Raw genomic sequence first — 25,002 nt, forward strand, 5'->3', positions numbered from 1 at the left:
GACACGGCTGTCACGGAGGTGAGTACTGTACTCCCCCCCCCCCCCCCCCCCCCCCCCCCGGCCCCCGCTCGCACGGGAGTGGTGTGGATACGTTGATCCACACGCACACACATAACAGCACACACACAAACATACACACACACACACACATCAGATCACACTCACTCTCACACACACACACCTCACACACACCTCACATCGCATCCACATACTCACAACATCCTGGGATATCGCTTGATTCTCGGCCTCGATACTGTGCTGTTGTGATCTTCCAGGACCTGACGGAGGATCACATGGCCAGAGGCATGTGATATCTCCGTATGTTGTGAGTATCAGCGCGTATGTGCCATATCGTCAGTGTCTGTGTGTGTGAGTGTATTCGATCGGGTGTGTGCGAGTGGATGCGATCGGGTGTGTGCGAGTGGATGCGATCGGGTGTGTGTGAGTGTATGCGATCGGGTGGGTGTGTGTGAGTGGATGCGATCGGGTGTGTGAGTGTCGGCAGAGGAGCACGGCGTGCTGGAGGAGGCTGGGAGCAGAGAGGCTGATCATGGGGAAGGCTGGGAGGAGAGAGGCTGATGGAGGGGGAGGCTGATGCTGGGGGAGGCTGGGACGAGGGAGGCTGATGCTGGTGGAGGCTGATGCTGGTGGAGGCTGGAAGGAGAGAGGCTAATGCTGGTGGAGGCTGATGCTTGGGGAGGCTGATGCTGGGGGAGACTGGGAGGGGAAGGCTGATGCTGAGGGAGGCTGGGAGGAAGGAGGCTGGGAGGAGAGAGGCTGATCCTGGGGAAGGCTGGGAACGGGAGGCTGATGCTGAGGGAGGCTGGAAGGAGAGAGGCTGATGCTGGGGGAGGCTGGAAGGAGAGAGGCTGATGTTGGTGGAGGCTGATGCTTGGAGAGGCTGATGCTGGGGGAGACTGGGAGCGGAAGGCTGATGCTGAGGGAGGCTGGGAGGGGGAGGCTGGGAGGGGGAGGCTGGGAGGAAGGAGGCTGGGAGGAGAGAGGCTGATCCTGGGGAAGGCTGGGAAGAGGAGGCTGATGCTGAGGGAGGCTGGAAGGAGAGAGGCTGATGCTGGGGGAGGCTGGAAGGAGAGAGGCTGATGCTGGGGAAGGCTGATGCTGAGGGAGGCTGGGAGGGGAAAGCTGATGCTGGGGAAGGCTGGGAGGAGAGAGGCTGATCCTGGGGAAGGCTGGGAGATGGAGGCTGATGCTGGAGGAGGCTGGAAGGAGAGAGGCTGACGCTGGCGGAGGCTGATGCTGGGGGAGGCTGGAAGGAGAGAGGCTGATGCTGGTGGAGGCTGCTGGGGGAGGCTGGAAGGAGAGAGGCTGATGCTGGTGGAGGCTGATGCTTGGAGAGGCTGGGAGAGGGAGGCTGATGCTGAGGGAGGCTGGGAGGAGGGAGGCTGGGAGAGGTAGGCTGAGAGAAGAGAGGCTGATGCGCACACACACACACACACACGCGCACTGCACAACACACCACACACACACACACTGGGAACCACAAACAACTACCCTACACAGACACCCACACACACAGACAACGCTGGACACACACAACACCCAACACACAAACACCGCGGCACACACAAATATACGCACATACCGCACAACACACACATTGCACAAAACATACCTCCCCCCAAAACACACCACACACACACAAACCGCGCAACACACACACAACGCTGCAGACACACAGCGCTCCACAAACAACGCAACACACATACAACACCGCTCTCACCCCCCGTCACACCCAGACAACACCCAGAACATGTACAGCGCCTACACAAACACTTGGTAACTACACACAACAACATCTATATATATATATATATATATATATATATACAAAAATCATACATGAACTACACAATACGTAAATTCTAGAATACCCGATGCGTAGAATCGGGCCACCTTCTAGTATGTGTGTGTATATATATATATATATATATATATATGTATATATATATGTATATGTGTATGTATATATATATATGTATATGTATATATATATATATATATATATATATATATATATACATGTGTATGTATATGTGTGTATATATATGTATATGTATATATATATATATATATATAATGTGTGTATATATATATATATATATATATATGTATATGTGTGTGTGTGTGTGTATATATATATGTATGTATATGTGTGTGTGTATATATATATATGTATGTATGTATGTACGTACGTATGATGTATGTATGTGTATATATATATATATAATCTGTTAGCAGGATTTTGCTATATAACCTGAGAACAGCATGCTGTAGGGGTTAAATTACAGAATTCAACTATGTTACATATCACCTCGTGTGCTGTTGTCTACTTAAACTGAGTGTTTTATCACCAGGACAGTATCGTTGCTGTGACTTGCTGGCACCTGACATGTTGTCCAACTCCACCTCCTTTTGTGATTAGCAGTTCACTGTCTATACCATGGCACAATGAACGCCTGGTGAGGGTGGGGGCATCTTTTTAGCTCTGCTGCATTGCTAAATCCAAAAACTTTGTCTCAGAACTGCTACACCAGTAATCTAAGTGAGACATCATTGGATTCAAGGTCTCTTTTTCTTACATCATGCTACTCTCAGGTGAGGTAACAAAAACCAGCTGACAGATTCCATTATCGTGCCAATCTCCCATAACTGAGTGGTCTGCATGGTGGTGGATCCATATTATTCACTGCTACGAATCAAAATGCTGGTGCCTAATTGATGCCCACTGTTTTTAATCTCATACAGAGTAGTATAATGGTATACTACCAACTAAAAGAAAAAGTCAGGAAACCCTGCATTAAAACACATGTACACTTAAAAAAATTATAACTAGTTTATCTACATTAAATATTAATTGTCAATCTGAAAACGGATGGTCTATAAATAACGATTGTTTTCTGACTTTTAACACTAGAAGTCCCAGAGAGGGGTCATTTAACATTTCTACCATTGGAACCCTATGGAGCTTGAAATTCCTGGGACTTCTAGTGTTAAAGTGACAATGGTCGTCGTACTCTGAATCTTCCAGTGAGATCAATCATGCAAATAGCTTCTGATATACAGGGGATGAAATTTGTACGCAAGCAGCCCATAAATTGATGGCTTTGCTGGCACAGTATTTGCCCCTTCTAATCAGTATTTCGGCCTTTAGACTCATCAGGAGATATCAGTTCGGCTCCGCAGCTGTCTGCATATTTTGGCTTCTTATGAACAAGTGTTGGAACATTTGCCATTTGTCATGTTATTTATTGAATTAGTTCAGACATGTGTCTGGATAAAAGCATTCTGAGGATCTCAAAGTGTAACTCGTGTTTTTTTTTCTTTGTTTTTTTTTTTTACTTTGTGTGAAACTTTACAAAATTACTGCATTAGGGAATTGGTCTTCATTACTGTAAAGAAGTTCAATGTAAGTAGCTTCCATCCCTTTGCTTTTCCCGTCTATTTGCCTACCTGCAGCTGCATTGATAGAAGAACATACTTCTTTTCAGCACAGAGTAGGAATGGGCGGACCCGAACTGTAAAAGTCCGGATCCGTGCGGTTTCAAGGGTGTCGGGTGCCAGACCCGGGCTCGGGATTCCTGGTGTTTGATCTGGATCCGTCACTTGAGAAATTAAAAATAAACAAAATAAGAATGAAGCAATCGCTTCATACTTATCGAGGCTCCCGCTCGGCTCGTGAAGTAAGGGGTCACTATCTGTCCTGGACAAAGCCGGCGACAAGAAGAGAGCTTTCCATGGAGGGCCCTTTAAAAATCAGTGCTTTCAGAGGAAAAAATACATCATGTTGTCTGGGGCCGCCTCTGACAGCAATAAGCCATTATCCAGGTTGAAGGAAGGCTGTCATCCCCTTCTTTTTTTTTTTTTTTTTTTTTTTTTTTTTCCTTTCCCCCCTTCCCCGGCCTGGCAAGAAATAACCTCCAGCAAGTGGATACTGGGCAAAATAAGAGATGGCTTAAGGCTGGATTTTCTCTCGCCCCCTCAGGGGCCCTTAATTAAAACATCGGTCTGAAAATCGCAGGACAGTTGTCTGGCGCTAGAAGAAGAGGTTACACCTGATACGCAAGAATGTTTTGATCCAGGTTCCCAATGAGCTAGAGGAGACAGGCTTCTACTCCCCTCCTTTTTTTTTTTTTTTTTTTGTTGAAATAAAAAAAAAAATGACTTCCTTCAGGGTCATTCATTATCAATTTAAAAAGACTGAACAAGTTCTTGCCCCATCATCCGATCAAGATGGAATCTGCAAAGATGGCAATATTCTCAGGTTGCTTCATGGCAGTATTGATTTTGAAATATGCTAACTACCATATCCCGATTTTAACAAAGACAACCAGAAGCAACTGAGGATAGCTTTGGGCCAGGAGCTGTTAGACCTCCAATTCAGAGAGTTATCTTAGGTCTCTCTATGGCTCCAAGGATATTCACCAAGGTCGTAGCGGAGATGATGGCCCATGTTCACAAGCAGGACATCCTTATAGTGCCCTACCTGGACGATTTGTCACAACCAAATACATCTCTCGGTTAAGGGTGCTTTCTGAATATGAAGTAATCAAAGATGCAGCCACTTCAGAGAGAGTCCTTTCTAGGCCTATTGCTGCTAGGCTCTGTATCCCAAGTGTAGCTTCTGACAGAGGAGAAGAAACATGGGATAATAGTGTTAGTGTCGTCCGCAATAGACAACCCATTCATGTCCCCCAGGAAAGTCATGTCCTTTCTAGGTTCCCTCGTCCCGCAGTCTTATGGGTTCAGCTCCGCTTCGGTCACCTGCAGTGGGAGCTGTTGGAAGCACAGAAGCGATTAAACATTGTTTAGAAGGAAAACTGGTTCTATCCCCACAAACCTTGCACTCCCTAGAGTGGTGGCTATACTGGGACAAACTATCATCAGCGGTCCCCTGGGTGGTTCTGGTGTGAGACATAGTCACTACGGATGCAAGCGAGTTCGGTTGAGGAACTCACTTAGGAGAACACATTTTTCGGGGGACGTGCACCTTTTGCATATATGGATGCACCACGAAGAGCCAAAACATGACTAAATTTAAAGCCTTCAGGCATCTATATCCAGCTTACCTAGAGAACCACTCAGCCTCTCTACGTGGTACCATGCAGAATCCTTAAAAGGTGTCATTATATGTTGTGAGACTGTGACCGGGGTTATCTATGACGGCCGGTATGTCTCGCCCAGGTTGTGCTCACTCCATGATAGGAAGTGAATCCACTATAGGGTTAATGCTGTTTCCCTACAGACTGAAGGAAGGGTTAAATAGAATCAGGAACAAGGGGGGTGTGAGGGAGTGAACAGAACTCCCTGAGGTTTCTGCTGGAGAGGCACATGTATTGTGTTATGGACTTTTGTTTGGACATTAAAACCGTGTGCTGTGAACCTTAATGCCTGGATCCCGTGTCTTCTGCTGCGCAGCCGACCGTGCTACCTCACATATGGTGGAGAATCGGCGGGCATCACAGCCGGTGAGGTGTAGCATCCATCCCTGGTGACCCAGCTGCGCATGTCCTGGATTCGAGCGGCTATACTACAGCCCAAACCCGGCGACGCCATGGAGGACATACTAAAGCATTTGGCTCAGGCTAATGCACAGCAACAACAGGCTAATGCACAGCAACAACAGGCTAATGCACAGCAACAACAGACCAATGCACACCTGCTCCAATCCTTGCAAGTGCAGGAAAAAAAATTCCAAGAACAGATGGATCAGGCCAATGCACGTCAGCAGCAAGCCTTGCAATTGCAGGAAAAAAGGCACCAAGAACAGATGGTTCTCCTGGCCAAGTCGATCCGTGCCGGACCGGCAGCAACAACCCCGGGACCGGGTGACGACGGCAGCGTCCGGAAAGCGGTGAGACAAGCGTTGCAAAAGATGACACCGGGTGATGATGTGGAAGCGTTCCTGGCGGTGTTTGAGCGCGTGGCCGAGCGGGAAAAGCTGCCGACCCCGCAGTGGGCTGAGGTATTGTCGCCCTATCTGACGGGGGAACCCCAAAAAGTGTACCTGGACCTCTGTACCGAGGACGCCATTGACTATGTGACCCTGAAAGCCGAAATACTGGCTCGGTTGGGGGTGAATACCTATGTACGGGCTCAGCGGGTAAATCAGTGGTTCTTTGAGGAAGCCAAACCCGTACGCTCCCAGGCCTATGACTTGTTGCATCTTGTAAAAAAGTGGTTGCAGCCTGACACTCTGAGTCCGGCGCAAATGGTGGAAAGGGTAGTAGTGGATCGTTTTGTGCGCACTTTACCCGTCACCGTACAACGGTGGGTCGGACAGGGTGACCCGAGTACCCTGGACCAATTAGTGTCCCTGGTAGAGCGGCATGTGGCTACGCAGGACTTGATACGGGACACTGAGACTTTGCGTACCGCCCGTCGGTCCGGCCCCTCCAAGCCTAGGGCCAAGGACCCACCGCCGACAACGGTGCAGGAGTCCCCTACCGTCCCGTCTGAGGCCGCGGCCGCCATTCCTGAGGTCCGGAAGGTTCTGTACCCTAAACGACAACCCGTCAAGGGGGTTTCCGTCCCCATTAGATGTTGGCGGTGCCAGCGGGTGGGACATATGGAAGCCCAGTGTCCACTCACCACGGAGCCCATGGATTGTGGGGTTACCCGGCGGGGTTCAATGTATGCTCAGGTGGTGTGTACCGCTGACCTGGTCTCCCCAGAGACGGAGCCCCACTTGTGCCAAATACAGGTGAATGGATGTCCGGTTACAGGATTGTTGGATTCCGGAAGCTTAGTGACCCTTGTGCGATCCACCTTGAGGGCTAAAGTAAAGGCCACAGGACGCACCGTGGGGGTGGTTTGCATACATGGGGACCGCCGCGACTATCCCACGGGGATTGTCACCATCACAGCACCTTGCGGTCAGGTGCAACATGAGGTGGGACTTCTTAACACTCTTCCTTATGACGTGATCCTAGGAAGGGATCTGCCCTATTTTTGGACTTTATGGAGGGGACCCCCTAAGTCCCCTCAGATATTGGTTGGTCCGGGACCTGAGCCCTACAATCCTGAATCCGGGACACCTGCCGTAGGGGTCACCATGATAGGGACAGAGTGTGAACCCGGTAGGTCGCCCCTAGAGGTATTGGCAGGAGAGGCTGAGACGGTCGAGCCCATTCCGGAGTTGGAGGCGTCCTCGGATACGTTTGGGACAGCCCAACTCCAGGACCCTACGTTGATACATGCCCGGAGTCGGGTGACAGTAGTTGACGGGGTGGCACAGCTGCCCGGTGCCCAGGTAAGGTACCCCCATTTCGCTCTTAAGCAGGATTTACTCTACCGGGTAGATGAAATACGGGGCGTGGGGGTAGAACAGTTGGTGGTGCCCCAGCCGCATCGCCGGCGGGTCCTCGACTTGGCTCATAAACACCTGATGAGTGGCCACCTAGGGGTCAAGAAAACGCAGGAGCGAATATTGCAAAGGTTCTATTGGCCCGGGGTCTTTGGGGAGGTAAAACGGTTCTGCGAAACCTGCCCGGAGTGTCAGCTTACCGCACCCCTGACCCATTTTCGCAGTCCGTTGGTACCGTTACCCATTATAGAAGTCCCTTTTGAACGAATAGGGATGAATCTGGTGGGGCCCCTCGTAAAGTCCGCTCGAGGGCACCAACACATCCTAGTGATCGTTGACTATGCCACCCGGTATCCCGAGGCGATACCTCTCAGACATACTGCAGCAAAGCTTATAGCTCGGGAGTTGTTTGCTGTGTTCTGCCGGGTGGGGTTGCCCAAGGAGATCCTTACGGATCAGGGGACCCCATTCATGTCTAAAGTGACCAAAGAGCTATGCCGGCTACTCCAGATCAAGCAGTTGCGTACGTCTGTGTATCATCCTCAAACGGACGGTTTAGTCGAGCGTTTCAATAAAACCCTGAAAACCATGCTAAGAAGGGTGATCTCAAAAGACGGGAAAGACTGGGATATGATGCTTCCCTATTTGATGTTTGCCATACGAGAGGTGCCACAGGCATCCACGGGGTTTTCGCCTTTTGAATTGTTATACGGGCGACATCCCCGGGGATTGTTGGACCTGGCAAAAGAAACATGGGAACAAGAGCCCACCCCCCATAAAAGTGTGATCGAACACATTTTAGGTATGCAGAACCGCATAAGCGCGGTCATGCCAATTGTGAAGGAGCATTTACAGGAGGCTCAGGCCGCGCAAAGCGGCCGCTACAATAGACAAGCCACCGTGCGGACCTTTAAACCCGGGGATCGGGTGTTAGTATTAATCCCCACGGCGGAGAGTAAATTCCTGGCTCAGTGGCAAGGCCCCTACGAGATAAAGGAAAGAGTCGGGGTGGTTAACTATAAAGTATTGCAGCCCGGTAGGCGGAAACCTGAACAAATATACCATGTCAACCTATTAAAACCTTGGCAGGAACGGGAAAGCCTGATGGCTGTTTTTTCCCCACTTCCCTCCTCTTCGGGTCGTTCACATCCGGCTCCAGCGACCTCCGGAGAGGACGAACCGGAAGTAAGGATTGGAGAAGCCCTCACCAAGCAACAGAGGCGAGAGGCCAGACGGTTGGTTCAGCAGAACCCCGATGTCTTCTCCGAGCTGCCCGGTAGGACCAGTCTGATACGACACGATATTGTCACCGAGCCCCACCTGAAGGTACGCCTGAAGTCATACCGGGTACCGGAGGCTCGACGACAAGCCATATCGGAGGAAGTAAAGACAATGTTACGCCTGGGGGTCATCGAAAAATCCCGGAGTGAATGGGCTAGTCCGATTGTCCTAATACCAAAACCCGATGGCTCCTTAAGGTTCTGCAATGACTTTAGGAGATTGAACGAAATATCCAAGTTTGATCTCTACCCCATGCCCCGGGTGGATGAGCTCGATTGATAGGCTGGGACAGGCGCAATATTTTACCACGCTCGACCTGACCAAGGGGTACTGGCAGGTGCCACTAACGGAGTCCGCCAAGGAGAAAACCGCTTTTGTTACGCCGGAGGGTCTCTTCCACTATGTTGTCTTGCCTTTTGGGTTACATGGCGCTCCGGCCACGTTCCAGAGGTTGATGGACTTAGTGCTGGAACCCCACCAGGCGTATGCATCAGCGTACCTGGATGACATCATTATCATCATCATTACCAGCTCCGATTGGCAGACCCACTTGGAACAGGTACAAGCGGTGGTGGACGCGCTTCGAACAGCCGGATTGACAGCCAATCCCAAGAAATGTGCATTGGGACTCACGGAAGCCCGCTACTTGGGCTACGTGATAGGCCAAGGAGTGATTAAGCCCCAAATTAACAAGGTTGAGGCGATCCAGAAGTGGCCTAGACCCCTGACCACGAAGCAGGTTAGGGCCTTCCTGGGTATCGTGGGGTACTACAGGAGGTTTGTAAAGGATTTTGCGGGACTATCAGCCCCCTTGACGGACCTCCTCAAAGGCAAGAAGTCCGTCATGGTGCGCTGGACTCCGCAGGCCGAGGACTCCTTCCGGGCCCTGAAGGAGGTCCTGTGCGGACAGCCCGTTCTGGTCAACCCTGATTTCCGGAAGGAGTTCATTGTACAGACTGACGCCTCGGAGGTCGGCCTGGGGGCAGTACTGTCTCAGGTGGTTCAGGGGGAGGAACACCCCGTCACCTTCTTGAGTAGGAAGCTCACCCCTCCCGAGCGGAATTATAGCGTAGTGGAGAAGGAGTGCCTGGCGATCAAGTGGGCCTTGGAGTCCCTACGCTATTACCTGCTGGGACGGCAGTTTCGCTTGGTGACGGATCACTCTCCACTGGTCTGGATGAGGTCCGCCAAGGAACGGAATGCCCGGGTTACCCGGTGGTTCCTTTCTCTGCAGAACTTCCGGTTTACGGTTGAACACCGGGCCGGTAGGTTGCAGGGCAACGCCGATGTCTTGTCCCGCGGTCCGTGTTTGATGGCTGGAGTTCAACCCCGCACGCTTGAACTGAGGGGGGGTGGTATGTGAGACTGTGACCGGGGTTATCTATGACGGCCGGTATGTCTCGCCCAGGTTGTGCTCACTCCATGATGGAAAGTGAATCCACTATAGGGTTAATGTTGTTTCCCTACAGACTGAAGGAAGGGTTAAATAGAATCAGGAACAAGGGCAGGTGTGCCGGGTGTGAGGGAGTGAACAGAACTCCCTGAGTTTTCTACTGGAGAGGCACATGTATTGTGTTATGGACTTTTGTTTGGACATTAAAACCGTGTGCTGTGAACCTTAATGCCTGGATCCCGTGTCTTCTGCTGCGCAGCCGACCGTGCTACCTCACAATGTGTTATCTCATCCGAAGAACAATATTTCTCAATTAATGGCTTCCACGTCTTAAAATATTTGGGGATTCTACTGGTTTTCTGCGTCCTAATTTTCTATATACAATAAATGTTTCATTTGTTCCAGAAATTCATGGAGTGACGGGGTATTATGATCAAGCCAATGACTAAGTAGTAATCTTTTTGAGAGTAGTAACACCACATAGAGGAGGCGAGGGGGAGAGTGACAACCACGATGTCTCATTTACCGACCAATGGTGAAACTGATTGATTGTTTTTTACAATGGGTCGTGGCTCCCTGGATAACGCAGAGCCACCTAAGGGTAAGTTATGAAATAATTAAAAAAAAAAAAAAGGGCTTTTCTATATTTTTGGTTCCCAGCTGGGGGTTGGGGGGCAGCCCATACCTGCCTGCTGTACCCGGCTAGCATACAAAAATATGGCGAAGCCCACGTCATTTTTTTTTGTTTGGGGGGGGGGGGGGAAAGAAATCCTGCATACAGTCCTGGCAGGAGGATGCTGAGCCTTGTAGTTCGACAGCTGCTGTCTGCTCTCCTGCATACACTATTGGATGGAGGATGCTGAGCCTTGTAGTTCTGCAGCTGTCTGCTCTCCTGCATACACTAGTGGAGAATGAAGAACATATTGAAGAAGGAAATGACATCAGATCTTTTTTTTTTTTTTTGTTCACTGATAAAAAACGCATAAAGACGCAGTGAGCAAAAACGCAGCAAAAAACGCACCAAATCGCGGCAAAAACGCGTGCGTTTTTGGCCGCTTTTTTTGACGCGGGTGCGGTTTTTTTGCCACAAAAACGCAGCGTCAAAAAAACGCAGTGTGTGAACCTAGCCTAAAGCTGCGCCCCCAGAGTATTCTCTTCTAAGCCACACTCCCTCATAAAGAACAAACCCATTCAAACCTGGTAGCCATTTATCAGGCGAGATTGCCCCTTGGTCTCTGATTGCATTGTCTGCCAGCCTCTGCACAATCCAAGATCCAACCTGTGCCCAAACTAATAAAAAGTACAAGGGGTAGTTTTATAGGACAAGAAAGAAAAAAATTATACATTCATTAAAGAGTAACTTTTTTTTTTTTTTTTTAAGGAATCCAGTCACTCAATTTATCAACTCCAATGTTGTTCATGGAAGTCTGTCTTGATGAGGGGGTGGGGTAGAGTCAGAGGTAGCAGATTCATTGAAGGGAACCTTCAGACCACAAACAGTTCTGGGTGCATATTGCTAATCCCTGCCTGTCCCTGTATCTAGTAGAATAGATAAAGAGATATTTAAAAAAAAGTATTTCTAAAGATCCTTTATGATTCTTGTTGCACCCCACCCCCTCACAGCTGAATGCACTTGTATGTGTATATAATGGGACAGCCCAAAGTCTGCCCAAAGACTTTGTCTGCCCCATGACAAGTATGCCCCATATAAGTATGATGCATTGAATTAGGCCAGAATTGGACCGGAAGGTATTTGACCACATAGTCAATGTAAACAATGTTTGTGTGTCTATTAACTTTCACCTCTACAATACTTCACTTTTTACTGCCCCCTCTGATCCCTAAACCCAGTAATGAACTTTTCATCTCTCCTTCTATCCTCCCCACCCATCTCTCCTTCCCCTCAGACATTTTCCTCAATATTACACCCAGAGTCTCCAGACACTCACGGCCACCTCACGGCCTCTCCTGCTCTCACCTACTAACACTCTCACTGCTTCTCCTCACTGCTGGGGATATTGCTCAAAATCCTGGTCCTCCTCACCACATCCCTATTGTCACTTCAAACCCACATCCACAACCTAACACAAATTTCCGCACCCTCTCAAACCTCATACACATTCACCCGACCCCCGCTCCCCCAGTCCCACTAACAGGAGCTCTATGGAACGCTCGCTCTGTCTGCAACAAACTATCCTACATTCATGATCTATTCATCACTAATAAACTCTCTTTCCTCGCCATCACTGAAACCTGGCTCACTCCCTCTGACACTGCCTCTCCTGCTGCACTTTCTTATGGCGGTTTCCAACTCTCTCACACACCCCGCCCCAGTAACAAGCATGGTGGAGGAGTTGGTTTGCTCCTGTCCGACCAATGCTCCTTTACACCAATTCCACTACCACCCTCTGTCACGCTCCCATCTTTTGAGGTGCACTCCATACGCATCTACGCCCCCTCCAACCTTCAGCTGGCTGTCATTTACCGCCCTCCAGGGCCAGCCACTGCCTTTTTTGATCATTTCACCACCTGGCTACTACACTTCCTTTCCAACGACATCCCCACCATCATTATGGGTGATTTCAATATCCCCATTGACACTTCCCACCCATCTGTCTCCAAACTTCGAACACTCGCTGCCTCCTTCGGCCTCACCCAATGGTCTTCTGCAGCCACTCACAAAGATGGCCACACGCTGGACCTCATCTTCACTCGCCTCTGTTCCCTATCTAACCTCTCTAACTCACCTCTCCCCCTGTCTGACCACAACCTACTCACATTCTCTTCCCTCTCTTCTCCAACTACGCAACCCCCCCTCCACAAACTTTCACACCCTCGCAGAAATATAAAACACATTGATTTACAAGCCCTTTCTCAGTCCCTTCTCCCTCTCACAGACATTGCATTTCTACACGATGCAGATGCTGCTGCAACTTTATACAACACTACAGTCTCTGCAGCTCTCGAATCAGCCGCCCCCCTCACACACACCAAAACCCGCACAATCAACAGGCAACCCTGGCACACCAGTCAGACTAAAGAACTGAGACGGGCTTCCAGAATTGCTGAGCGCAGATGGAAGAGGTCTCATTCCACTGAGCACTTCATTGCATATAAAGAGTCCCTCACCACTTTCAAGTCCACACTCACTGCTGCAAAACAAACCTACTTCTCATCCCTCATATCCTCTCTCTCTCACAACCATAAACAGCTATTCAACACTTTTAATTCTCTCCTCCGTCCTCCAGCACCACCTCCCTCTCCTCTCCTCTCAGCTGAAGACTTTGCCTCTTTCTTCAAGCAGAAGGTTGACAACATCAGAGCAAGCTTTGGCCCACAATCACCACAGCCCCTCATCATAGCTACTCAGCCTTCTTCCTCCAAATCCAGCTTCTCCACCATGACAGAAAACAATCTCTCCACTCTACTCTCAAGATCACATCTAACCACCTGTGCACTGGACCCGCTCCCATCACATCTCATCCCCAACATCACCGCAGTCCTCATCTCTTCAACCTATCACTAACAACTGGTGTATTCCCTTCATGCTTTAAACATGCCTCTATTACACCCATCCTCAAAAAGCCCTCCCTTGACCCATCCTCTGTGTCAAACTATCGCCCCATATCCCTTCTCCCCTATGCCTCAAAACTAAGGAACAGCATGTCCATCTTGAACTGTCCTCATACCTCTCCTCCTGCTCCCTCTTTGACCAGCTACAATCTGGCTTCCGACCGCATCATTCCACTGAAACTGCCCTAACTAAAGTCACTAACGACCTACTAACCGCCAAAGCCAAGCAACACTACTCTGTCCTCCTCCTCCTGGACCTGTCCTCTGCATTCGACACAGTAGACCATTCCCTCCTACTACAGATTCTCTCATCTCTGGGCATCACAGACTTGGCCCTATCTTGGATATCCTCATACCTAACCGACTGAACTTTCAGCGTCTCCCATTCTCACACAACTTCCTCATCTCGCCCCCTATCTGTCGGTGTTCCCCAAGGCTCAGTTCTTGGACCCCTGCTGTTCTCCATCTACACCTTCGGCCTGGGACAGCTCATTGAGTCCTACGGCTTCCAGTATCATCTCTATGCCGATGACACACAGATCTACCTCTCTGGACCTGACATTACCTCTCTCCTAACCAGAATCCCACAATGTCTGTCTGCTATTTCATCCTTCTTCTCTGTGCGATTCCTAAAACTTAACATGGACAAAACAGAATTCATTGTCTTTCCTCCTCCTCACTCATCTCCTCCAACAAGCCTTTCCATCAAACTCAAGGTTGCCTACTCTCCCCAGTCTCACAAGCTCGTTGCCTTGGAGTGACCCTCGACTCTGCTCTATCCTTCAAGCCACACATCCAAGCCCTCTTCACCTCATGCCGATTACAACTCAAAAACATCTCCCGGATCCGTGCTTTCCTTAACCAAGAATCAGCAAAAACATTAGTGCATGCCCTCATCATCTCCCGCCTCGACTACTGCAACCTCCTGCTCTCTGGCCTCCCTTCCAGCACTCTTGCACCCCTCCAATCTATCCTAAACTCTGCGGCCCGCTTGGTCCACCTCTCCCCTCGCTACTCCCCAGCCTCGCCACTCTGCCAATCCCTTCACTGGCTTCCCATCACCCAACGACTCCAGTTCAAAACACTAACCATGACATACAAAGCCATGCACAACCTATCTCCTCCCTACATCTGTGACCTAGTCTCCCGGTACCTACCTGCACGCAACCTCAGATCCTCACAAGATCTCCTTCTCTGCTCCTCCCTTATCTCCTCTTCCCACAATCGCGTACAAGATTTCTCCCGTGCATCCCCCATACTCTGGAACGCTCTACCTCAGCACATCAGACTCTCCCCCTACTGTGGAAAGCTTCAAGAGGAACCTCAAGACCCACCTCTTCCAACAAGCCTACAACCTACAACAGCCCTCAGTCCAGTAGACCACTGCACAACCAGCTCTGTCCTCACCTATTGTACCATCACCCATTCCCTGTAGACTGTAAGCCCTCGCGGGCAGGGTCCTCTCTCCTCCTGTACCAGTCTGTTATGTACTGTTAATGATTGTTGTACGTATACCCTTTCACTTGTAAAGCGCCATGGAATAAATGCGCTATAATAATAAATAATAATATATGCTAATGAGTGCAGGGAGTAGTCGCAAGGGCACATCTAGCCCGCCTACTCTCTGTGACTGGCCCGCCTGGTTCAGGGCGTCCTTGCTGGCCCGTCAGTGATGAGGGAAGTCTGACCTGTTGTCTGGAGCGCCAGGCTCCGGAGAGGTCCCTGGTCAGATCGCTCTCATCACACGCTGCGTGCCGGGCAGGGAGCGATCCTGCAGCTCTGCACAGTGTAGGCAGCGGAATGCAGCAATCTCACTTCTGTTCAGTGCCCGGAACCTTTTCTCTGTGACACACGTGTGCCCTGATTGTCGTCAGTACGGCGCGCGTGTGTCATTTGAAAAGTTCCTGCCCGGCAGGAGAAGAAGCTGCAGCAGCCGGGGCCCATACGGAGAGAAGTGGCGGCGGAGGCTCCTAGGAAAACAGCATCGGCACAGCCTGGGTGGGCATGTAAAAGAGAAGCAGCTCATCGGTGGGCACGTACGGAGGTGCCTGAAGATGGGACAATAAGAAGGGAGAGGTGAGTGGTTACTAGTAACCTGCGGGAACAATGGGGGGTGGGGGTGGGGTGGGGGGCTGAAGGAGGTATATAACTGTTAACAAATATTTGGGTGTAGTGATGTAGTATATGGGAATGTAGTTTTACAGGTGTAGTATATAGTGGTGCAGTTTATTACAGGTGTAGTATAATACAGGTGTAGTATATAGTGGTGTAGTATATAGTGGTGTAGTATAATACAGGTGTAGTATATAGTGGTGCAGTTTATTACAGGTGTAGTATATAGTGATGTAGTGGGGTAGTACAATACAGGTGTATATAGGGGTGTAGTGATGTAGCATATAACAGGTGTAGTATATAGTGGTATAGTATATAGAGGTGTAGTTTATTACAGGTGTAGTGTATAGGGATGCAGTGATGTATATGGGGGTGTAGTGATGTAGCATATGGGGATTTTGTGTGTGTGTGTGTGTGTGTGTGTGTGTGTGTGTGTGTGTGTGTGTGTGTGTGTGTGTATATGTATGTAATATATATATTTTAATATAATATAATTTGAATGAATATAGCTCAAACATAACTAGAGCGGGTCTGGTACCTAGAATTAGCACAGAGAAAAGCCCGTAACTGCTAGTTGTACCGGAGTTACATCAGGTACCATGCGACCCCCTCCCCCGCCCCCTGCAGAGGTGCACCGCCATTACAGGGCCTGATCACGCGCCCATCAGTGCGAGGGAGATGCTGCAGCTGGACCCCACATACCTGCCGTGTAGCAGTATCTGCTGGGATCCGTGACCTCAGATGTCTTTTCCTAAGGCTCCTTTTGAAGTGGCTTAATGAGCACATCAGTATGTAGAGCGCATCCAGTAAGTGTGGATACAGGGTGGTTATATACAAGTCATACCCAGATCTGATCAGATGCCGGTCTTTGAAAAACATGCTATTTTTGGTCAAGATGTGATGTTTAGTTTTTTAAACACTGTAAAAGTTGACAAATTTCTAAAGTGAACAATCACAAGTTCATTAAATAATGATGTAATTAGGTTCAATTTTCATTGAATCTTTGTATTGTTTAACTTATTGTTTGTTTATGAAGGGTTAGTATATATACTATATACAGTATTGGGTAGAGCCGAGTTAATTATATTAGTCCTGCCCTCTAAAACCATCCCAATTTCTCATGCGGCTCCAAGGGAAAATTAATTGCCCCCCCTGTGCTAGTCAATGCCTATTGCTCAGCATCACCAGCGGTGACGTGCGTACCTGTGTCCGTTGTCACCATAGGGAATAAAACTAAGAGCAAAAACTGGCCACTTTTGGTGACAGGTCCCCCTTAAAGAAGACATGATAGCTGTTTGTGCTGCCGTATCAACATGGAACGGAGGGAATTAGGAAAGCTACCGTATTTAGGTTTAGGCTACATGTGTCACTTGACAATATAAAGGGTAACTGTTTAATTTTTACTTCATAAATCAATAGTGCACATGAAAATTAAGCACGCTTATTAACCCCTTCACGACCATGGACGGATCTTTCCGTGATGGATCGTGTCCCGGTAAGCCCCGCCCCCTGCCGCGGGCAGGCGGCGTGGATCGGCACACATATCAGCTGTTTTCAACAGCTGACATGTGTGCCTACATGTTCCGAGTGGAATCGCATTCCACCCGGAACATTAACCCCTTAGATCTCGCTGCCAAAGTCTGGCAGCGAGATCTACATGCGCGCGGCCATCTTTTTTACTTACCGCCGCCCCCTCCGGACGTCACGTGAGTGATCACGTGACGTTCGGTGGTTGCCATCGTAGCACAGGGTCATGTGATGACGCCTGGTGCTACGAAGTTTCACTTTCATTCTTCCTCGGCACGGAGCAGAGGAAGAAAGAAAGTGACTGAATCTGCTGATTACAGCGGTATAGCTGTGATCAGCAGATAGCGATCAGCGATCGGATTGCTGATTGCTATAGCCCCCTAGGGGGACTAGTAAAATAAAATAAAAAAAGTAAAAAAAAAGTTTTAAAAAATTAAAAAAAAAAACAAAAAACCTAAAAGTTCAAATCACCCCCCTTTCCCCCCATTGAAAATTAAAGGGTTAAAAAATAAATAAATATACACATATTTGGTATCGCCGCGTTCAGAAATGCCCGATCTATCAAAATATAAAATCAATTAATCTGATTGGTAAACGGCGTAGTGGCAAAAAAATTCCAAACGCCAAAATTACGTTTTTTGGTCGCCGCAAGTTTTACGCAAAATGTAATAACAGGCGATCAAAACGTAGCATCTGCGCAAAAATGCTACCATTAGAAACATCAGCTCGAGACGCAAAAAATAAGCCGTCACTGAGCCATAGATCCCAAAAAATAAGAACGCTACGTGTTTCGGAAAATGGCGCAAAACGTGCGCCACTTTTATTGGACAAACTTGTGAATTTTTTTTAACCCCTTAGATACAAGTAAACCTATACATGTTTGGTGTCTACAAACTCGCACCGACCTCAGGTATCATACCCACACATCAGTTTTACCATATAGTGAACACCGTGAATAAAACATCCCAAAAACTATTGTGCCATCACACTTTTTTTGCAATTTTTCCACACTTGGAATTTTTTTGCTGCTTTCCAGTACACCATATGGTAAAACTTATGATTTCATTTAAAAGTACAACTTGTCCCGCAAAAAACAAGCCCTCATATGGCAAGATTGACAGAAAAATAAAAAAGTTACGACTCTCGGAAGAAGGGGAGCAAAAAAACAAAAACGCAAAAACGGAAAGTGCCCCGGGGCTGAAGGGGTTAATAATAATAATAATAATAATAATATATCTTGTGTAGTGTTTTTTTGTTTTTTAATGAATCTTAAAACGATGATTACTCTTTAACTGTCAAGTGCCACATGACACTTCACACGTGTAGAAAAAAACTCAACAAAATGCACATAATCATAATGAGCTGTGAAATCCAGTTCCAGGTTATTTTTACTATATATATATTAAACGCTGCAAATATAGAATAAATGAATGTAATTGCAGAATTGCTTTTTTTTCTGCCCTTGGTATTTGGCTGCTTGCTAAATGCATTAAATAGATGCTGTCATTCCAAAGTTCATCTCATGCAGCAAAACACAAGTCATCATATCTGTCAACAGAAGACAAAAAAAAAAAAAATATGGCTCTTGGAAAAAATGAAAGGAAAAAACAAAAGCTAAAGGGGAAAAAAAATATATTATAAGTGATGTGATTACTCTACTGCAGCATATTTGATGTCAATATATATTTATATAATGACCCATGTAGTTTTCCTATATTGTATATTTCAGGGTTTGTGTCTGACTATATTAAGGTTCTTGCACCCTCCTCCATATAGATCCTGGCTCAGATGCTGTGGGATATATAGATATATAATAAATCTCAGTGAGGTCATCGTCCCCGGAGGTAGGAGCACGTCCGTGGCACATTACTTCATGAGGATGAAGTCATCTTCTCCTTTCTGTGCTGTGCTGTCTGGGGAATCGGTCATTCCTGCTTCCTTGTTTTGTTTCATGCTTAGAAGACGCTTCTGTTCCTTTACAGAGGCAAAGCCCATAAGTGTGAGGGTTCACTTCTTCGCGCGCCACAGTATTCCTATTCATTACAGTGTAAGGCCCTGTGCGCACTTACCGGATTTTCTGCGGATTTGCTGCTTGTTTCACTGAAGAAAATGTTCGTTACATCTCTGCAGTGAATCACCAGCAAAACCTATGGGAGAAAAAAAATCCTGTGCGCACTAGGCGGATTTTGACAGCTGCATGTTTTGCTGCGGGATTCCCGCAGCAAAAACAATTGCATGTCAATTCTTTTCCGCACATCGCTGTGGGATTTCACTCCATTGACTCCAATGTAATCGTGAAATCCCGCAGGGAATAACGCAGGCAGCAAATTCTGTGCGGTTCACTGCGTTTTCCTGCGTTATTCCCTGCGGTATTTCGCGGTTTACCTCCGGTAATGTACATCGCTGCCTGCGGTTTGCAGGGAAGTGATGTCATTACAGGAAGAGGAAGCGGAGCAGAGAGTAAACACACACAGACATCACAGACAGACACATAGAACACACATAGAAATCAAACGGACATATAGAAAACAAAACACGTGGGCTCCGCTGTATATTTACCGTCCAGCCGAGGTATTCTCAGGCTGGGGAGGGCGAGGGGCAGGGTTAATGTCCCCCGCCTCCCTCCCCCTCCCGCAGCCGAGAATATCAGCCATAGCTGCCCCGGGACTGTCGCATGCATTAGGCGGCAGTACCGAAGTGTCCCCGGCTCTTCCTGCTGCCGTGTAGCAGTGGCAGTCAAGGTAATACAAGGAGTTAATGGTGGCGGATCACCGCCATTAACTCCAGGCTTGATCATGGCAGCGTCTATGAGACAGCTGACATGATCAACCCATAAGTAAAGTAAAAAAGCAGACACCGAAAAATCATTTATTTTAAATAAAACACAAATAAGCCTCGTTCACCCTTTTATTAACCCCTCCCGAAACAAAGCTCCGACGTAATCCACAGCTCCGACGTCCTGCGATACTTGCATCCACCCGCGACTGACACACAGCGCTGAATGCAGCCTCGCAGCGAGACAGCAGAGGTAATTACCGGTCATTTCCCACGGCCGGTAATGTGAACTCACTGCCGACCGTGAGAAATGCAGAGTGTGCTCACAGGGACTCTGTCTATCTATCCCTCTATCTATCCCTCTATCTATCCCTCTATCTATCTATCCCTCTATCTATCTATCCCTCTATCTATCTATCCCTCTATCTATCTATCCCTCTATCTATCTATCCCTCTATCTATCTATCCCTCTATCTATCTATCCCTCTATCTATCTATCCCTCTATCTATCTATCCCTCTATCTATCTATCCCTCTATCTATCTATCCCATCTATTCTGTCTATTTCTCTCTCTCAGAATGAAATGACTTTTTTTTTTTCAATGTGCTTTATTGCATTGAATGCAATAAAGCACATACCAACCCGCACGCGGCAATACCGCGGTAAAACCGCGGCAAACCGCATGCGGTTTGCCGCGTTTTTTTTACCGCAGGTGCGGTAATCTTTGAATACCTGCGGAATTTTCTTGAGAAAATTCCATTTTCCAGTGCGCACAGGGCCTAAGATATGTCAGTAGCGGAAATCTGCAAGTTATAATAAGACGACTCTGCAGGCTAAAATTTCTCTTAAAGGGAATCTATCAGCAGGTTTTTTTGCTATTTCATCTGAGAACAGCATAAATAGGCTATGAGATTCTGAAACTAATTACAGTGCCTTGCGAAAGTATTCGTCCCCCTTGAATTTTTCAACCTTCTCCCACATTTCAGGCTTCAAACATAAAGATAAAAAATATAATGTTATGGTGAAGAATCAACAACAAGTGGGACACAATTGTGAAGTTGAACGAAATTTATTGCTCATTTTAAACTTTTGTAAAAAAAAATAATAAACTGAAAATTGGAACATGCAATATTATTCGTCCACTTTAACCCCTTCAGCCCCCGGGCACTTTCCGTTTTTGCGTTTCTTTTTGTTTTTTGCTCCCCTTCTTCCGAGAGCCGTATCTTTTTTTTATTTTTCTGTCAATCTTGCCATATGAGGGCTTGTTTTTTGCAGGACAAGTTGTACTCTTAAATGAAACCATAAGTTTTACCATATAGTGTACTGGAAAACGGCAAAAAAATTCCAAGTGCATAAAAATTGCAAAAAAAGTGTGATCGTACAATAGTTTTTGCGATATTTTATTCAGTGTTCACTATATGGTAAAACTGATGTATCTATGTGATGCCTGAGGTCGGTGCGAGTTTGTAGACACCAAACATGAATAGGTTTACTTGTATTTAAGGGGTTAAAAAAAATTCACAAGCTTGTCCAAAAAAAGTGGCGCACATTTTGCGCCATTTTCCAAAACCCGTAGCCTTCTCATTTTTCGGGATCTATGGCTCAGTGACGGCTTATTTTTGTGTCTCGAGCTGACATTTTTAACAGTACCATTTTTGCGCTGATGCTACGTTTTGATCGCCTATTGCATTTTGCGCACAATTTGTGGCGACCAAAAATTGTAATTTTGGCATTTGGAATTTTTTTGCCGCTACGCCATTTACTGATCAGATTAATTGATTTTATATTTTGATAGATCGGGCATTTCTGAACGTGGCGATACCAAACGTGTATATTTTTTTATTTTTTTAACCCTTAATTTTCAATGGGGTGAAAGGGGGTGTGATTTGAACTTTTAGGGTTTTTCATTTTTTTTCATTTTTTTTAAAACTTTTTTTATAACTTTTTTTTTTTTTTTTTTAATTTTACTAGTCCCCCTAGGGGGCTATAGCGATCAGCAATCCGATCGCTCTGCCCTATCTGCAGATCACAGCTACAGAGCTGAGAACTGCAGATTTGGTACTTTCAATGCCGGCTGTATTCCGGCATTGAGAGGAAGTGACTCATGTTAGCTACAGGCGTCATCACATGACCCTGTGCTACCATGGCAACCACCGAAAGTCACGTGACCATGTCACGTGACTTCCGGTGGGGCGGGGTAAGTGACTGTCATGGCGGCACGCATATACATCTCACTGCCAGATCAGCGAGATGTAAGGGGTTAATGGCCGCGGGTGGAAGCGATTCCACCCACGACTAGCAGGCACACATGTCAGCTGTTGAAAACAGCTGATATGTGCGTGGATCGCTGCCGCCTGCCCACAGCAGGGGGCGGGGATTAATTGCACACGATCAATGATGTACCCAGTACGTCATGGGTCGTTAAGGGGTTAAGTTAATACTTTAGTGCCACCTTTTGCTGCGATTACATCTGCAAATCGCTTGGGGTATGGGTCTTTCAGTTTTTGCACATCGCGAGACTGAAATTCTTGCCCATTCTTTCTTTGCAAACAGCTGGAGCTGAGTGAGGTTGGATGGAGAGCGTTTGTGAACAGCAGTTTTCAGCTCTTTCTACAGATTCTCGATTTGGATTCAGGTCTGGACTTTGAGAAAATCACAAGCTGGATATAGCAAATTGTTTAATAATCAGTAACATAATTTCTTCCTATAGGCTTAAACTAAGAAGAGTCAGAATGGCAGACACCCAGAATGGTACCCACACAGAAGACCATATTGATGCCGGGCCATTTTTATCTACCCATCAGTAAGTATCAGATCATAATACATGCAAAATGATATAATGGTATGAAACAAACAGTAGACATAAATGTATATGACACAATCAAATGTATTACTAAAAATGGTTCCTAAATGGTTACCAAACATATTGCCAGATAGATGGGAGATAAGATGCCAATATGTGATAGCTAGTGTGCACACATCTTTAATTGCAGTGCAGTATTTCCCAAAATAAAACCAACACTGGCACTGTTACTTATGGACCCAATGACTGCATAATAAGATAAGATACTTGCACCTAAAGTAAATAATGCTACAAGGAAAAAGGGGTGAAAGTAAGAAAAATAGCTGTTATTATTTACACTATTAGGCTATGTGCGCACGTTGCGTACAAGCCCTGCAGAAATTTCTGCAGCGATCTGAAGAGCACATGTGCGCTTTAGATCGCTGCAGAAATGTCCGTAGTGAGCGCCGATTCCATGCGCTCTGCCTGCAGCTCCTGCCATAGACAGAGCAGGAGCTGCCGGCAAAGCGCAGGAAAGAAGTGACATGTCACTTCTTTTTGCGCAGCGCTTCGGCAGTAGCCGAAGCGCTGCGCTCTTAGACGCCACGTGCGCACGGCCCCTGCACAATCTCCATAGACTGTGCAGGGGCCGCAGGACGCATGCAGTTACGCTGCGCTACAAAGCGCAGCGTAACTGCATGTTTTTACGCAACGTGCGCACATAGCCTATAAATGCACTCATAAAGTGCAGGTGCGATATGTCCACCTCATACATGTGGTCTTATCACTGCCTGAGATAGAGGGGATACATAAAGTGCATGTAATATTAATTATATCTTACTATGCGTTGTACACTTAATGGAATTAGTGGCCAGGTAGAAAAGCCCCCTACTACGGGTGCAAGCTCAAAGCCAGTAGTCCAGAGCACCCGGTGGAGAAAGTATCGTAGATGAATGGGTTGTGCTGAGCGAGTCTATCCCACATGTCGGGCAGCAGTGTACGATTTTCCCACAATGCCATGATTAATGATGAGACGCCTGGGTATCTGCCTTCTCAGATTGTCCGGCAAAGTTTGGAGTCAGTATTTGGGGTGACGTCACCAGGGAGTACTGTGGCCACGAGGGCTCACAAATCCTACGCGTTTTGAAGCACAACAGGCTTCTTCAGGGAAAAAGCAGCCCATTGTGATTTGAAACACTGAAATCCAGGTCTCTGCTGCTCACTAATGGGGTACCAAAATCCTGGTAGCAGATTCCTTTAAAGGGAGCAATTTAGCAAGATCTCCATATATAAAGTAAAACCAGTGCGTATATGGCACTAGGATGCTGAATGTAAGCACACCTTTTGTTCAGACATTGGATGTTTTATTTCACAATTATGTGCAAGTAAAGTTCCAGCAATGCCCTGCTATTTGATTGACAGGTGCAACAGGAAGTAAATATGTGGGTTGGGTCTTGCTATCTATTCCCGCCCCTGTCTGTCTGCAGTGGAAGTACCGTCTAAGATGGCGCCTGGGGGAGGAAGGCCAGGCAGGTAGACAGACAGGGGCGGGTATAGATAGGAAAACTCGACCCACATATTCCCTTCCTGTTGCAACTGTCTATATAATAGCCGTGCATTGCTGTAACTTTACGTGCACAAATTTCTGAAATAAAACATCCAATCTCAGAACAAAAGCTATGCTTACATTCAGCATCCTAGCACCAGTATAGCACTGACTTTACTTTATATATGAAATTCAGCTGGTTGGTTTTCTTTAAGTTTTATATTACGTAACCTAGAACTGAAAGAGAAACCTACATAGGTCAGGCTTACATCAATAAGTATGTGATTTGTGGACCAAATGCAAATGACATGTGCAGAACATAATTATAAGAAAAGCCAAACTGTAACCCAAAGTAAAAAACAGTGAATGAGTGTATAATACCGTATAATCTTATACCAATTAATAAGCCAATCTACACAATGCAATCAGAATGTGTTAGTTATTTTTGCATTTTTCTGTGGAAGAGTTTAGTTTTTTTTCCCTAGGGCTATATCTCATGGAGGAAACATACTGTATTTTCCAGATTATAAAACACACCCTTTTTACATCACAGCCTAAAGAAATTTTCACTAATAAATAACTGGTTCAATAGAGGAGACATATTTACAGAATATCAACGTCTAAGCAGAGGGATAAACTCTGCAGAAAACAAAAAGGAGAACCATATGACAATAATATATATATTTTAT

The 25,002-nt window shown here is 47.0% G+C and overlaps 1 protein-coding gene across 1 annotated transcript in view; it reads left to right on the plus strand.

Moving 5' to 3' along the window:
- Nucleotides 1-25,002, plus strand: part of LOC142308966 (caspase-3-like) — a 68,379-nt gene that overhangs the window by 15,331 nt on the left and 28,046 nt on the right. Inside the window, exon 2 of the mRNA XM_075347147.1 lies at nt 22,696-22,788. Within this exon, the coding sequence (XP_075203262.1) occupies nt 22,718-22,788 (71 nt within the window). The 5' untranslated portion in view covers nt 22,696-22,717. The remainder of the gene's footprint in view (nt 1-22,695; nt 22,789-25,002) is intronic.

This window comes from Anomaloglossus baeobatrachus, chromosome 1 (genome assembly GCF_048569485.1).
Source record: "Anomaloglossus baeobatrachus isolate aAnoBae1 chromosome 1, aAnoBae1.hap1, whole genome shotgun sequence".
Classification (NCBI taxonomy): Eukaryota; Metazoa; Chordata; class Amphibia; order Anura; family Aromobatidae; genus Anomaloglossus; species Anomaloglossus baeobatrachus.